The sequence below is a fragment of the Bos javanicus genome, chromosome 12, assembly GCF_032452875.1.
Source record: "Bos javanicus breed banteng chromosome 12, ARS-OSU_banteng_1.0, whole genome shotgun sequence".
NCBI classification, from domain to species: domain Eukaryota; kingdom Metazoa; phylum Chordata; class Mammalia; order Artiodactyla; family Bovidae; genus Bos; species Bos javanicus.
In genome coordinates, this window is record NC_083879.1 from 71,216,464 (window position 1) to 71,233,574 (window position 17,111).

At 41.4% G+C, this 17,111-nt stretch overlaps 1 protein-coding gene across 1 annotated transcript in view; it reads left to right on the forward strand.

Moving 5' to 3' along the window:
* LOC133258058 (ATP-binding cassette sub-family C member 4-like) overlaps positions 1 to 17,111 on the forward strand; it is a 119,200-nt gene that overhangs the window by 7,110 nt on the left and 94,979 nt on the right. Inside the window, exons 5-8 of the mRNA XM_061434397.1 lie at positions 6,624 to 6,713; positions 10,523 to 10,714; positions 15,903 to 15,997; positions 16,220 to 16,306. Coding sequence (XP_061290381.1) covers positions 6,624 to 6,713; positions 10,523 to 10,714; positions 15,903 to 15,997; positions 16,220 to 16,306 — 464 coding nt within the window. The remainder of the gene's footprint in view (positions 1 to 6,623; positions 6,714 to 10,522; positions 10,715 to 15,902; positions 15,998 to 16,219; positions 16,307 to 17,111) is intronic.

A 17,111-nucleotide genomic window follows, 5' to 3' on the forward strand; every position in this document is an offset into this window, starting at 1 on the left:
TAAACTCTAATTCCATATTATGGTTTTGTTAGAGCAGCATTCAAAATTACAGGAGAGGCTTCATCAGCTACATTTTCACAGAAATAGCTACAGTGTTAACATTACTGTGTGGCAAGGTGTTCCTGTCTACCTAAATGACAATGATGCCATTGCAGCTAATATTTACCACTTTGGGAGAATAGAAATTCTATGTATTCTCAACTTAATCTTGTATCTTCTATGCTATGCTAAGTCACTTCAGTCGTGTCCGACTCTGTGCAACCCCATAGATGGCAGCCCAACAGGCTCCCCCGTTCCTGGGATTCTCCAGGCAAGAACACAGGAGTGGGTTGCCATTGCCTTCTCCTAGCACTCACTAAAAACTAACAGTCATGGCACCATTGTGAGGTACCTAGGTTGTTACTACTGAGGGAAACACAAAAATGTAAACCTGCCTTTCCCCAGAAACCTCTGAAGCCAGAGATTTTAAACAATTAAGGCCCTTGAAAACACTAGGAATATGTACAGATTTGCAGGAAAAATAAACTCAAGCTGTACCAACAAGCAATGAAGAAATAGTAAATCTTCATTTTAAGAACCTTTAATTATCTAAATGTAAGGAAATTTGGCTTAAAAAATGGACAAAAGCAATTTGTCATTTCTTATCATAAAATATTGAAAACCAAGTGCTAAATTCAACCACTATAGATTAAAGAAACTAAAACAAAAAAACCTTAGTGACTGGAGCCTTAATGAGCAAAAGCTCATTTTAAATTGATTTGAGCCCCTGAACTAATCCTGTGTGTCAAAGGCAGGGAAGAAGGATTCCTTTAAACCTGAAAAAACTAGTGCTTCATAAGGAAACTAAAGAAGTGAAAGTATGCATGTTATCACACTACAGAAATTGAAACCAGTAAAGGATGGGAGAGAAGAAAGAAAAAATATGATCTGTTTACTCAGGGCAATCATCATTAAAAATCCACAGTAATCTGATCAACTAATTTTTTGCTTAAATAACACTGCTCACATTTACTGTGTTAAAACTTAAAATGATTGTCTCATTAAAGAGTAAATGATTCTAAAACAACTTCTTAAAAAAAATAAAACAACTTCTTTCTTGCCTCATAGAAGTTATTTTTCAAGAAAGCTTGGTAGAAACCTTTTTGAAGCACAACAGTGTTAGGGTAATTTTTTAAAGTACAAATTAAAGTAAAATTAAATCAACTTTATACTTTAAGTAGCCATAAGAAAACTTTTGGGTAGTTCAATAGAAGAAGGCTTTTGACTTTGTATAACTTCCTTTAAGTCACTTGGGCTTTGAGTAAAACAGGGATGTTTTCAATTAAATGCTAACAGTTAAGTATCTTAAAGCTGTTTTTTTTACTGCCCACATCAACAGTTACATCCTCAGACCAACTTTTCCCTTCTTTAATGTGAAATATCGAATCACCAAAATTTTAGGTTAAGTATAACTTTCAGTCTGTATTTAAGGCACTGTTTTTTATTTTTTTTTAATTTTATTTTATTTTTAAACTTTACATAATTGTATTAGTTTTGCCAAATATCAAAATGAATCCACCACAGGTATACATGTGTTCCCCATCCTGAAACCTCCTCCCTCCTCCCTCCCCATACCATCCCTCTGGGTCATCCCAGAGGCACTGTTTTTTTAATTTCTCAATGATATAAGGTACTTTACAAGTATGAACAATATGCTTCTATACTTTACTATTTTTCTTGTTTCTATGTAGAAAAAATTAGTTATTAAGCACAAAATTTTGCTCTAAGGCTACTAAATTTATAAATTTATTCCACTTTGGAAATGATAGCCAAAAATCCACCTGATTGATGCTCCTTCAGCATATTCTCAATTCTGGTCACTAAACTACATCTGGAGTTCACATAAAAATAACGCAGCTTTCAGGCTTTATTATTTTTTTTTAATTTTTTATTCCTTTATTTCTCATGTGTTCCCCATCCTGAACCCTCCTCCCTCCTCCCTCCCCATACCATCCCTCTGGGTCATCCCAGTGCACCAGCCCCAAGCATCCAGCATCGTGCATTGAACCTGGACTGGCATCTCATTTCATACATGACATTTCACATGTATCAATGCCATTCTCCCAAATCTTCCCACCCTCTCCCTCTCCCACAGAGTCCATAAGACTGTTCTATACATCAGTGTCTCTTTTGCTGTCTCGTATACAGGGTTATCATTACCATCTTTCTAAATTCCATATATATGCGTTAGTATACTGTATTGGTGTTTGTCCTTCTGGCTTACTTCACTCTGTATAATAGGCTCCAGTTTCATCCACCTCATTAGAACTGATTCAAATGTATTCTTTTTAATGGCTGAGTAATACTCCATTGTGAATATGTACCACTGCTTTCTTATCCATTCATCTGCTGATGGACATCTAGGTTGCTTCCATGTCCTGGCTATTATAAACAGTGCTGCGATGAACATTGGGGTACACGTGTCTCTTTCCCTTCTGGTTTCCTCAGTGTGTATGCCCAGCAGTGGGATTGCTGGATCATAAGGCAGTTCTATTTCCAGTTTTTTAAGGAATCTCCACACTGTTCTCCATAGTGGCTGTACTAGTTTGCATTCCCACCAACAGTGTAAGAGGGTTCCCTTTTCTCCACACCCTCTCCAGCATTTATTATTTGTAGACTTTTGGATCGCAGCCATTCTGACTGGTGTGAAATGGTATCTCATAGTGGTTTTGATTTGCATTTCTCTGATAATGAGTGATGTTGAGCATCTTTTCATGTGTTTGTTAGCCATCTGTATGTCTTCTTTGGAGAAATGTCTATTTAGATCTTTGGCCCATTTTTTGATTGGGTCATTTATTTTTCTGGAGTTGAGCTGTAGGAGTTGCTTGTATATTTTTGAGATTAGTTGTTTGTCGGTTGCTTCATTTGCTATTATTTTCTCCCATTCTGAAGGCTGTCTTTTCACCTTGCTAATAGTTTCCTTTGATGTGCAGAAGCTTTTAAGTTTAATTAGGTCCCATTTGTTTATTTTTGCTTTTATTTCCAATATTCTGGGAGGTGGGTCATAGAGGATCCTGCTGTGATGTATGTCAGAGAGTGTTTTGCCTATGTTCTCCTCTAGGAGTTTTATAGTTTCTGGTCTTACGTTGAGATCTTTAATCCATTTTGAGTTTATTTTTGTATATGGTGTTAGAAAGTGTTCTAGTTTCATTCTTTTACAAGTGGTTGACCAGATTTCCCAGCACCACGCTTTCAGGCTTTAAAATGACAACATTTAAACTGCCAAGAGAGTCATGGGGTTGTCTGCATAGGACAGAGTTTTCCATCACTTACAGAGTCACAGCTGACATGTCAAGAAAAGAGAACCTAATACCAGAGCAATGCCCATATAAGGTAAAAGAAGACACAAAAATTCATGCAGAATGTTTTAAATATTCCCTTGAACAAAGTGATGTACCTGATTCTTCTTCAAGGGCGATGCTTATATGGGAACAATTAAAGGTCCTAGAATAACATGTTCCACGTGGGACATATTGAAAGATAATATTGTTTCAGTTAGTTACACACCAGTCCTTGTTAATTTAGCAGGTCTGTTTTCACAGTGTAGTAGTTTTTTTTTTTAGATCTGCAGAATTTATAGAGAAAGAAAATGACACCCTGTACACCCGAGACAAAGACATTTCTTCCAAAGAAACTGGATGTGTCAAAGGCAGACTTTGGTACAAGTTGGTAGGTCAGAGTTAGAGTGGCGTTAGTTGTACCTGACGTGGTCGCTGTCGTGGGAGCTGAGGAAGGGAAGGCAGAGTCGTGGTTTTAGAGTTGGTTGGCGAAGGCTGGCAGTGGGCATAGAACAGAATTCAGCACCTGGCAGTCACTAATGTTGAATTATCTGAACAGTAGCTTTTACCTTTCATTTATTCCCAAAGCAGGTAGTATTAGCAATCTTAACATCAGAACAGGAAACACAACTGTTGTGCTTTTCCCAGATTTCTGGTGCTGAAGAGGTTGCCCTGAGGAGTGGCGGTACTGGGGCTCTCGTGGTGATGCTCAGTAAAGCTGGGCTGTAGTCATGTCAGGGCCGGGGTGGTGTCCTGAGCTGGTCATCACACAATGCATGGCCAGGCAGCCCGCGGCCCAGAGCAGAGCCTGGACATCGCATCCTCCGTGCAGGTGTTCAAGTGGACCCATCGCTGCGTCTGTCCTTCTGTCCTCTGCATCCTCCCCGCCAGTGTGTGGAGGTGTCCATTGAATTTCTTTTGTACCAAACTATGCAGCATTTTAAAATGAACTATCTTGTTCTTTCAAGAGCTTAATAACATGGTCACAGACTTCTGTGTAAATTGCACTGTAGTCCAGAACACCCTGTTCTGTTGCCCTGACCTTGCCTATGGAAGGACTGTGCCCCTTGCTGGGGTCATTAGTAATTAGGGCTGTTAGGTTAGGTCATGGTTGAGAGAGCTCTCAGAGGGGAAGGAGAAGACATTGGGGTTTTTGAGAGAAGCTGAGTCTGAATGAAGCCCCTTCTGGGCTGGGAGGCAGGAGACGAACAAGAGCTCTGTAACCTGCTCCCTTAGACAGCCAGGTAGGCAGGTGGGGGGAGGTCTCAGGGACCCAGTTCTCATTTGTGGAATAATGGGACCTGGTCTCAATCTTTAAGCTTTAGAATAAATGATCCAGGGCCTTCTCTGGTGGTCCAGTGGTTAAGAATCCACTTTTCAGTGCAGAGGACGTGGGTTCCACCTCTGGTTGAGGAACTTAGATCTCACATACTGTGGAGCATTTAAGCCCACACACTGCAAAAAAGACCCAGTGCAGCCAAAATAAGAAAAATAAATGGTCCTGTGGGAGCCTGAAGATCTCACAGGACAGGAGTTTTGAACTGTGTCTGCACAGAGTGGGGGCTCAGTTGACGATCTTTGTGAGTCAGTGTCCCCCGAGCATGGATAATCAGTGGAGGACGGGACCCAGCAGCCATGAACTGTTGAGTGCTGCCCCCTTCTGTTCACCCCAGAGCAGTGCTGAATCCTGAAGCCTGAACAGGGTGGGAACTCAGTGTCTGGCCCTGAGGGACTAAAGACCCGCAATAGGAAGCAGATGTTTGTAGGTGGTTCACTGTTTTGTAGTCATAACTGAGTGAAAAGTAGTAAAATTGTAATCCTAAGTGTCATACAGGAAGAAGGAATGGAGAAGCTTAAAAAGCTTAAAAAATATTTCTTGTGTATTAAAATCAAGCTTCTTGTTGATAATTTGTCATTTCCCAAATCTGAAACTAGCTTTTTTTGGTGTTGAAACATCATTGTCATTTTTTAGTATTGAATGTTGTATAATCAGTTCAGTTCTTTTCAGAAAAAATTTTCGATTTGAAGATTATCCATACGTTTAATCAAGACTCTGTGCTTTTAGTCTTTAGGGCATTTTACTTAATCACATGTAACCACTCCTTTTTCTTTTTCTTGACACTGTGATTACTGACAATTTTATTTACACTTTGAATATGTAAACACACACACACACACACACACACACACACACACCCTTAAGTCTCCAAGGAATACAACCTGTGATTGGCATAATGAGTACTTTTTCCTTCCCCCTCACATTGTAATGTGTGCTGTTGCATGTACCTTCATGTTTTATGTTTTTCTTACAGTAGAAGTACTTTATTGCTCCTATTTAGCCAGGACAGGTAATGCATGTAACACATATGAATTTGAGGCTTTATCACTTGATCCTATGATGTCATAATTAATTTCTTTATTCCCCATTGTTTTGTTGTTGGTGTTACATTAGAGCTCTCATTAAATGAGAGCTTTGACTGTTACATATAAGAGTTAATTTACCAAGAGTGACTTCTTCATATTAAAGTTCTCCTTTCCTTGCTGAGCATTACTGAGCTTCATTCTTTATCAAATGAAAATGGAGAGATTTGTGGAGATTATTATTCTATTTATATTTATTTATATTATAAATTGTTTATTAAAGGACCAGGTACTTACTCTGCCACCTTGTGGAGATTAATGAGATAAACAGTTAAAACCAAGGGTTATGATGAAAACTTGAAAAGGAAGTAAGAGTTAGTTGCTCAGACCGCTCAGGGGTCCTACTGTTTGCGACCCCATGGTGTGTAGCCCACCAGGCTCCTCTGTCCCTGATATTCTCTAGGCAGGAACACTGGAGTGGATTTCCATTCCCTTCTCCAGGGGATCTTCCTGATCCAGGGATCGAACCCAGCTCTCCCACATTGCAGGTATTTTCTTTACCATCTGAGCCACATGATTAAAAATCTCCCACACTCAATATTCTATTAAGTCCATTATTTTAAAAAACTAGTGTGCATCCTTCAGTTTGCATTTCAGGCAGGTGCCTTGTCACCTCTACTGTTTAAATTCTGTGGGTGTCTAGAGCTGTGTCCAGAAATCTGGTAAAAGGAGGCTTCCTAAAAGCAACTAAAGCTTCCTCATACCCCCAAAGAAATGGGATTGGTTGAAAAGGCCTCCTGGACACAGTATATTGAAATAGGAAGAAGAAAAATGTTGGTTAATGCTAGCATATCGATAACTATTACATTATTTTCTCTACTTTCTAAAGTAAGTTGTGTGTTACTTTATTGAAATGGGTACATTTTTATAAACTTTAATTTGCAGGAATCAGAAACCCCAACCCTACAAGGCCTTTCCTTTACTGTCAGACCCGGTGAACTGTTAGCTGTGGTCGGACCTGTGGGGGCAGGAAAGGTAAGTTGTGATGCCTTTTGTCAGCTTGATGCAATACCACAGCCCATGTTAAACTCTCAAGAGTGGAAGCCAGAGCTGAGTGTGACACAGTTTGAATTGGCAATATCTAGAACGGTGTTTCTCTATGTGTGTTCCATGGAATATTTGTTTTGTAAGAAGGTTTCGTGGCCACATAAACCTGGATAAACGCACACTGTGCTTTCCTTCTTGGTGCTTTATGTTGCACAGTTGGGAACTGGTGTCAGGAATTTGGATGTCTCAGTGAAGGAGATTATTTATGTGATAGCTGTTCAGGTTGGATAGAGACAATGGGGATTTCTTTTTGTCACGGCAGCCCCTCCAGGAATTCTGGAGGTGGTAAAGGCTCTTCCAGGAAGCTCTGAGCATTTCCTCATGTGACTTGACTTGGTCCCATCAGTGCACGTGTAGTGAGGGTGCAGCCATGTGCTGGAGATAAAGGTACACACTTGAGCAAGACCCTGACTCTCTGCCTTTCAGGGGCAAAAAGGTTCCGGGGCAATACAGATATGCAGGCAGGTTGTTTCAGCCCAGTATGGTGAATACTCTGATGGTGTGGACACAGATATGTCATTTGTATGTGTTACAAGAGATTTGAAGGGCATGTGTAGGTGTACTTAGTGCCCTGTATTTTGTACAACAAAATACAAAAATCTAAACATGGGATGTGTACAAGAGAGAGTGATGATTTCTTCCATGGAGGACTTTAAAAAATTTATTTAATTGGAGAATAATCGCTTTACAATATTGTGTTGGTTTCTGCCATACGTCAGCATGAATCAGCGATAGGTATACATGTGTTTCCTCTCTCTTGAACCTCTTTCCCACCTCTCACCCATCCTACCCCCGTAGGTTGTCACAGAGCACAGCATTTGAGCTCCCTGAGCATGATGGACTTCTATTCTTCAAATGCAACAACCTCAGAGTTCTTTTTATAATTTTATTTTTTTATTTTTAAAATGAATTTATTTATTTTAATTGGAGGTTAATTACTTTACAATATTATATTGGTTTTGCCATACATCAACATGAATCCGCCACAGGTATACATGTGTTCCCCATCCCAAACCCCCCTTCCTTCAGAGTTCTTTTAAATAATAATCTTTGGATATATTCTTCACACATAGATTTAAAATTTTTTAATATATTTTTAAATTTACTTGGTTGCATTGGGTCTTGGTTGTAGTGCATGAGATCTGTAACTGTAGCCTATGGGCTGAGTTGCCCTGGGGAATGTGGGATCTTAGTTCCCTGACCAGGGGACCAGGGATCTAACCAGAGCCTCTGGCATTGGAAAGCGGATTCTTCTTCTTTTTTTTTTTTTCAATGTTTATTATCTGAATGTAGTTATTATTTTTTTTTAACTTTTTTATTTTGTATTGGGTTGTAGCCAGTTAACAATGTTGTGATAGTTTCAGGTGAACAGTGAAGGGAATATGCCAGCCATACGTACACATGCATCCATCCTCCACCAAACTCCCTTCCCATCCAGGCTGCCATGTAACAGTGAATAGAGTTCCATGTGCTGTGCAGTAGGTCCCTGTTGGTTCAGTCAGTTCAGTTCAGTTCAGTCGCTGAGTTGTGTCCGACTCTTTGCGACCCCATGGACTGCAGCACACCAGGCCTCCATGTCCATCACAAACTCCCAGAGTTTACTCAAACTCACGTCCATTGGGTCAGTGATGCCATCCATTACCTCATTCACTGTCGTCCTCTTCTCCTCCCACCTTCAATCTTTCCCAGAATCAGGGTCTTTTGAAATAAGTCAGTTCTTCACATCAGGTGGCCAACGTATTGGAGTTTCAACTTCAACATCAGTCCTTCCAATGAATATTCAGGATTGATTTCCTTTAGAATGGGCTGGTTGGGTCTCCTTGCAGTCCAAGGGGCTCTCAAGAGTCTTTTCCAACACAACAGTTTAAAAGCATCAATTCTTCAGTGCTCAGCTTTCTTTATAGTCCAACTCTCACATCCATACCTGACTACTGAAAAAACCATAGCCTTGACTAGATGAACCTTTGTTGGCAAAGTAATGTCTCTGCTTTTTAATATGCTGTCTAGGTTGGTCATAACTTTTCTTTCAAGGAGTAAGCGTCTTTTAATTTCATGGCTTCAGTCACCATGTTGACTACAACAGTCACCCTGTTGGTGATACATTTTAAATATAGCAGTGTGTACCTGTCCATCCTGAACTCCTGAACTGTCCCTTCCCCCTATCCTGGAAGGTGGATTCTTAACCACTGGATCATCAGGGAAGTCCCCACATTGCTTTCTAAGAACAAGTGTTTCTCAAGTATATGATACCCTGATGCAAGAACAACTGCATTAAACATCAGATACAGAAAGCACACATCGTGCTGGTCTGCTCTGCTAGTGAAAGATGTTAAACATTATTAGTCTTTGCTGAGTAGGGCACTTCATTTGGGAGAAACTCAGGCAGAGTAGATTTTAACAGTATTAATATTCCTTATAACTTTTGCCAACATCTGCTGGATCATTGACAAAGCAAGAGAGTTCCAAAAAAACACCTATTTCTGCTTTATTGACTATGCTAAAGCCTTTGACTGTGTGGATCACAATAAACTGTGGAAAATTCTGAAAGAGATGGGAATACCAGACCACCTGACCTGCCTCTTAAGAAACCTGTTTGCAGGTCACAAAGCCACAGTTAGAACTGGACATGGAACAACACACTGGTTCCAGATAGGAAAAGGAGTATGTCAGGGCTGTATATTGTCACCCTGCTTATTTAACTTATATGCAGAATACATCATGAGAAATGCTGGGCTGGAGGAAGCACAAGCTGGAATCAAGATTGCCGGGAGAAATATCAATAACCTCAGATATGCAGATGACACCACCCTTATGGCAGAAAGTGAAGAAGAACTAAGAGCCTCTTGATGAAAGTGAAAGAGGAGAGTGAAAAAGTTGGCTTAAAGCTCAACATTCAAAAAACTAAGATCATGGCATCTGGTCCCATTACTTTACGGCAAATAGATGGGGAAACAGTGGCTGACTTTATTTTTCTGGGCTCCAAAATCACTTCAGATGGTGATTGCAGCCATGAAATTAAAAGACGCTTACTCCTTGGAAGAAAGTTATGACCAACCTAGACAGCATATTAAAAAGCAGACATTACTTTGTCAACAAAGGTCCATCTGGTTAAGTCTATGGTTTTTCCAGTGGTCATGTATGGATGTGAGAGTTGGACTGTGAAGAAAGCTGAGCACAGAAGAATTGATGCTTTTGAACTGTGTTGTTGGAGAAGACTCTTGAGAGTCCCTTGGACTGCAAGAAGATCCATCCAGTCCATCCTAAAGGAGATCAGTCCTGGGTGTTCATTGGAAGGACTGATGCTGAAGCTGAAACTCCAATATATTGGACACCTGATGCAAAGTGCTGACTCATTTGAAAAGACCCTGATGCTGGGAAAGATCAAGGACAGGAGGAGAAGGGGACGACAGAGAATGAGATGGTTGGGTAGCATCACCGACTCAGTGGACATGGTTTTGGGTGGACTTCAGGAGTTGGTGATGGACAGGGAGGCCTGGCATGCTGCAGTTCATGGGGTCGCAGAGTCGGACATGACTGAGCGACAGAACTGAACTATCAACCTTTAGTTTACATTGACCAGTAGTGCTCTTTTCCAATTTTCCCTGCAATATCCACAGCTATATTTTATCCTGTTCTGATATCATTGATCAAGCACCAGTGTGGGGTCGGCTGTACTGCGGGGCGTGTTCCGTCCTGAGTGCTGCCTGTTCACGTGTGTGTGTTGCCTTCTGTTTCAGTCCTCACTGTTACTTGCTCTGCTGGGGGAACTGCCCCCGAGCCAGGGGAAGGTCAGCGTGCACGGGAGGATCGCATATGTTTCTCAGCAGCACTGGGTGTTTCCAGGAACTGTGAGGAGTAACATTTTATTTGGAAAGAAATATGAAAAAGAACGATATGAAGAAGTAATAAGGGCTTGTGCTTTGGAAGAGGTGAGTAAAGACTCTTGAGTTGCGTGTACTTGAATTTCAAATAATGACAATGTTGGTTTAAGCTCTAAGATTTGTTGAAAGTTCTTTTTATTTGAATTTCGAAAGTCTTTTATTTGTGCTTTAAGCTGGACTTCTGGGTAAGTATGCAGTCATGTACTTTGCTGTTTTGATTCTTATGTGATAATGGTCACAGAATGCCTTTATTTCATTTGGTGAAGTTTCATTCACTTTTAGATTCTTTTTTTTAATGGACAATTAACAAAAATTTGTAAGAATAGAAAGCACCATGTGATGAACCCTTGTGTTCCCACCACCAGGTTCAGCCAGGGTCAGCTGGTGGCCAGTCTTGCTGGGTCGTTACCCCTGCCCTGTGCTACCCCTCCACTCAACCCCCCCACCCCCATCCTCTGGGACTCTAAAGCAGACCTAGACCTCAGATTAGTTCATCTGTAAACATTTCATTGTTGTTATTGTTCAGTCTGTAAGTCCTGTCCAACTCTCTTCGACTCCATGGACTGCAGCAGGCCAGACTTCCCTGTCCTTCACCATCTCCTGGAGTTTGCTCAAACTCATGTCCATTGAGTCGGTGATGCTATCCAACCATCTCATTTTCTGTCGTCCCCTTCTCTTCCTGCCCTCAGTCTTTCGCAGCATCAGGGTATTTTCCAATGAGTTGGCACTTCATACCAGGTGGCCAAAGTATTGGAGCTTCAGCTTTAGCATCAGTCTTTCCAATGAACATTTAGGGTTGATTTCTTTTAGGATTGACTCGTTTGATTTCCTTGCATTCCAAGGGACTCTCAAGAGTCTTCTTTAGCATCACAATTCAAAAATATCAATTTTTTGGCACTCAGTCTTCTTTATGGTCCAACTCTCACATCCATACATGACTACTGGAATAACCATAGATTTGACTATATGGACGTTTGTTGGCAAAGTGATGTCTCTGCTTTTTAATATTATGTCTAGGTTTGTCATAGCTTTACTTCCAAGGAGCAAGCATCTTTTAATTTCATGGCTGCAGTCACCATCTGCAGTGATTTTTGAGCCCAAGACAATAAAATCTGTCACTGTTTCCACTTTTTCCCTGTCTATTTGCATGAAGTTATGGGACCAGATGCCATATAAATCAACAATAAACATATTCTGTTACCATAAGAAATATAATATGTACATTTGTCTGTATATTATCTTTAACCACTTTAAAAAACTTAAGTTTTTTTTTAAACAAGTTTTTTTTTAAAAAAAAACTTTAAAAGCTTTTTATAAAAACTTGTTTCTGTGGGAGAGGGAGAGGGTGGGAAGATTTGGGAGAATGGCATTGAAACATGTAAAATATCATGTATGAAACGAGATGCCAGTCCAGGTTCAATGCACGATACTGGATGCTTGGGGCTAGTGCACTGGGACAACCCAGAGGGATGGTATGGGGAGGGAGGAGGGAGGAGGGTTCAGGATGGGGAGCACAAGTATACCTGTGATGGATTCATTTTGATACTTGCCAAAACTAAAACAATTATGTAAAGTTTAAAAATTAAATAAAATTTAAAAAAAAAAGAAAAAAGAAAAAAAAAAAGAACTTTTATGCATTACATAGTTAAAGTTATGATGTTGACAAATTCTAGTTTGATATTTTCCCACATAGATTGCTTGACCTTACAAATCCCTCTTGGCTGCCTGTAAGTTTGTACTTTCATCTTATATTTACACACTCCTTTCAACTTGGACATTTTCTTTTCAGATTGCCTTGACAATCATAGGATAATAAGTGTATTGATCCTTCTGTGTCCAGGTATAGACGCTTTCAAGACTTGAGTTATTTTAGTGTTGCCTTCATTTCAAACATGCTTTTCAGTTACCACCTGGGCAGCATGATGTGAAAGAGCAAAAGACTATGAACTGACATAAGCTGGTTCAGATTCCATCTCTTCTGCTTATCAGCTGACCGTCCTCAGACCAGTTACATGACCTCACTTAGTCTGTTTCCTCATCTGTGAAATGGGGCCAGTACTTCCTGTGCAGCTTGTTGTGAGGATTAGAGATAAACAGTGTCAGGGTCCAGCACAGAGCTTGGTGCACAGATCTTACCCCCCAGGAGCTGAGAGAAGCTGTGTGCATGTGTACAAATGATGGAGCAGAATAAGATGGTCCTTCATAAGAGATGAGAGATGTAAAGAGAGCCTCAGGAACTCAGCAGGAAGAGATGAATCCAGGTTGGTTTCATGGGGGAGTGTGTTTGGGCTGAGCCTGGAAGGATGGGCAAAGTATTGATAGGCTGTGAGAGGAGGGATGATTCCACATGGAAGAAAAGCTGTGAAGGAAGGCAGGGCTCCTGCTGCTAGACTCTAGAGTCCAGCCCTCCTCTGCCAGGGCATGTCTAGGCCACATTAAGCATTTCAACAGTCTGCTCTGTGGTGCCTCTACTCTTAAGTCTCTGCAGTTGATGAAGGGCCCTTGATGTGCTTCTGCATGGATGGTGTCAAACCAGCATCGCCATTTCCTAGTTTGCCTCTAGTGTGTGTGTCTGCTGTTCAGTGAAAATTGGTAAAATTTAACTTAAAGGAAAAGAACGTGAATAAGAGCACCTTCCTGTCAGTGGGAGGAATTATAGTATATACTCAAGTCAGGCTTTCACCTTTAACGTAATCAGAAAATAGTGACTGGAAAATTAGCTGACTTGGATTTTGCATCAAATTCTCTGAAATGTTTTTCACATTTGGGGCTGGTCCATAAATAATTGTCAGAGTCAACAACACACTCACAGTCCTGGCTACCAGACTCGGAGGGAGCCTGTTTCTTGTGCCCTGACTGTGCTGAGTGAATGAGTGGGTTTAGGTTCCTTTTCTAGAATATGATTAATGTTGCTGTGCTATGATATGTTATTATTTTGAGAAACAAAATGAAACAACATAGAATTAAAGCGTGTGAAAGCTAAGTGAAACAGTTTGCAAGGACTTCAACAGTGAAACACAGGTCAGTACCTGTGTGTGTGTGTGGGTGGCTGGGAACCTGTCTTAAAATGGCTCATTATTGTTCATGAAAACCAAAGCAAGGGATAGTAATAACTTCTGAACTCAACAAAGAAAGAAGATGAAATAATGATGAATTTTCATAACAGAGCAATTGCTGCCTTTCATTGGATACACCCCAGTTAATCTTTGAGTGAGCAGGGAAACTGTGTGTCTGTGTGTCATTGTGGCTTTCAGTGTGGCTTATGATGGAGACACTATCTTTCTTCTCTTTATGGTCATGTGCTTTGCATGTTATGACCCACACTGTGAACGGGTTCCCACTGTTGGTTTGTTGAGAAAATAGTCATCAGCCACAAGTAGCAAGTTACAATCAATTCCTATTCTTTTTCCATTATGGAGGGTGTTCATACTTAGATTCTCACAGCATCCTTGAGTTCAGTGACTCTTGTTTCTGTAGCACATTCTGTAGAAGAGGAAAGTGAGATTTAGGGAGATCAAAGGACTTATTTATAATGGAGATACCAGTGTACCATGCTTTCTCCCACATTTGGTAAAGTAGAGACAGAGAAGTGAGTGTGTCATCTGCAGAAAGGTACTGTTGGGTGTCTTAGATGGATGCCTGAAGGGTTTAGTAGATAATTCAAAGATTTCTAATATGATAACTGTGTAACTTAAACTTGATTGTTATCTTGTCATTTTGTTGTCATTTTTTTTTTAATTTCCCCAAATACCCTGGGGAAAATAGATCTATTTGTCTATTTACTTTTTAAATAATATTCAAATACAACTTATGATAGATTCCCAGATCCTCAAGTCAAAACATCATATCCTTCTCAGCATTGAGTTTTTCTTGCTTTCACAGACAAGCATCTACTTAGTCCAGCTGATCTGCTGGCCTGTTGAGCACAGTGTTTCTTTCCTTTTGGTTTTCCTGCCCAGGCTGCTCTTTCTGTTCCCATTTCTTGCACAGACCTTGTCTGTGTCTGTTACTCTTTAAGTGTCACTATGAAGACATTGGTCAGGTGTTATCCTTTCTCTGAAAGTGGGAAGCAGAGACCAAGACCCACAAAAATGGTAATTTAAGATACAATAAATCCTGTGCCTTCACCAGCCTGGGTCACCAGCTCTCAAACCTGTGTCTTTAGCACAGATGTTCACATCTGCATGTCCAGCTGCAATGTGACATCACCAAGAGGTCATCTCAGCTTGTCCACAAGCCAAGTATCCTAAACCTGCCTCCACCATCTTCCCCAACTCAGTAAATGGAGACCCTTTCCTTCCCCATCTTAATATCCCAAACACCACAGTCCTCCTCTTCTCTTATAGCCCACATCCATCCTGTCAGCAGGTCCTAAAGACTTGGCTTTCCAAGTGTGTCTGGAGTGTGACCCCATCTCTCCATTCCCACTGCTCCCTAGATTATTCTCGTAGCCTCCACACTTGTATCCACCTTTACCCTCCATCCACCCGTGCCCCTACCTGGCTATTTGTTTTCTGCAAAGCACAGGAGTGATGCCTTATAAACCTCAGACCATATCAGTCCTCCCTTATCCCCTCCTCCTTTTACTGGAGTGACCCCAGGCTCCTCCTACTCCATCTCTACCCTCACTCCCCTCATTCTTACTTAGCTCCGCTCCCCTGTGTCCTTGTCCTGAACCCCTTGGGCATCTCCCGGTGGTCCCTGCACCCACCCCTCCCTCTGTGTGGAGCAGCCTCTCTAGGTCTACCTGAGCCCCCCACCCCTCCCAGATCTGCTCACACCCTCTCTGAGCAGAACCCTCGACCCCAGTGTAGATTCACTTCCCTCCTTCATTCTCCACCCCCCTGAGCCGGCTTCCTTTTCCTTCTTGTCCTCAGTACTTCCGCTGAGGTTACTTTTCCATTGTGTCCATCTCCCACCATGGAGAGAAACTCTGGGGGCTCTGTTTCCTCATGGCTGAATTCGCTGTGCCCAGAACAATGCCTGGAGTATAATCAGTCCTCAATAAATATCTGTTAAAATGGTCAAATGCAAAAATGCTTTGAAAAAATACAGAATAGAAAACAATGAAAATCCCTGAGAGGTTTTTTAATTTTCCAGGTTACAGATTGGTCACTGTGAAATAAGCCCATTGCTGTTGATTATACACTTGTATGAAGAACTATAAAGGTTAAGGTGGCAGGAGGAGAACACATTTTAAATCTTTTTCTTTTTTTCCTTTTTTATCTCCATACAGGATTTGCAGAAATTGAGTAAAGGAGATCTAACTGTAACAGGAGATGGAGGAACCCCGCTGAGTGAAGGACAGAAAGCCCGGGTCAGCCTTGCCAGGTAAATGGGGTTTCAGTTGCCATCTGCCCCTCTTCCTCTGCAGCTCCTAGTGGACATGAGCACACAGACCCCACTCACTGGGTGGGCCTGTGTGAAGCAGGGTCTTGGCCCTTTCCCTGGGCTTGTAGAAGGAACATGAATTTGTTGGACACCATTATGATTCAGAGATGAGACCCAGGCAGTATGAAATGTCCTCTCCTGACATCTCTCTCTGTTTTCTAGAGCCGTGTATCAGGACAGAGACATCTACATCCTGGATGATCCGCTCAGCGCAGTGGATGCAGGAGTCAGCAGGCACTTGTTTGAACAGTGAGTTTACTCCTGTTTTCTGTCATCTCTGCTTTGCAAAAACCCTGTAGAGATCAGGGAAGAGAGCTCAGGAAAGCCTTTGTGCTCCAGGAGACTCAGCTTGCTCTGCCCTCATGTCCTTCTGTCCCCTCCCTTCCCTCCACAGAAGATCCATTGTAGAGAAATCTTACTTCCTGATGAGGTTAGGACAGGAAAATACAGAAGGTGCTTCCAGCGTGTGGAGAAGAGTAGAGTCTGTGCTTTAGGAAGTGAGGGATAGATGGCAGATTTCCCCTGCAACTTGCAGCTGATGAATCCAGACACTGTGGATGGATCCAGACCTCAGAAACAAGAAGGATGATGTACGGCTTTTAAATCAGAGTGTAGGACTTGGTTACCAGGTAATTGGCTGCCAGTTCTTTCCCTCCATCATGCGTTGAAGGCACATTAGAAGTGAAATTTATCTCTCTCAGTTCTAGAGGCTGAGAAAGTCCAAAATCAGGGTGCCAAAAGATTCAGTGTCTGGTGAGGGTCCAGTTCCTATGTCCTCAAGTTGTGGCAGGGATGAAGGAGCAGTGTGGGTCCCTTTTATAAGGACACTAATCCATTTCAGGCAGGCTCCATCCCCAAGACCTGGTCACTCCCCAGTGGCTATACTCTAGTACCGTTAAAGTGGGGATTAGGTTTCAATGTATGTATTTTGAGGACAAAAACATTCAGTCTATACAAGTTGTCACAGTTGGGGGTACTTAAAAAATAGAAGTTAATTTTCTCAGTTCTTGAGGCTGGAAGTTAAAGGTGTAGGCAGGTTTGGTTTCTGCTGAGA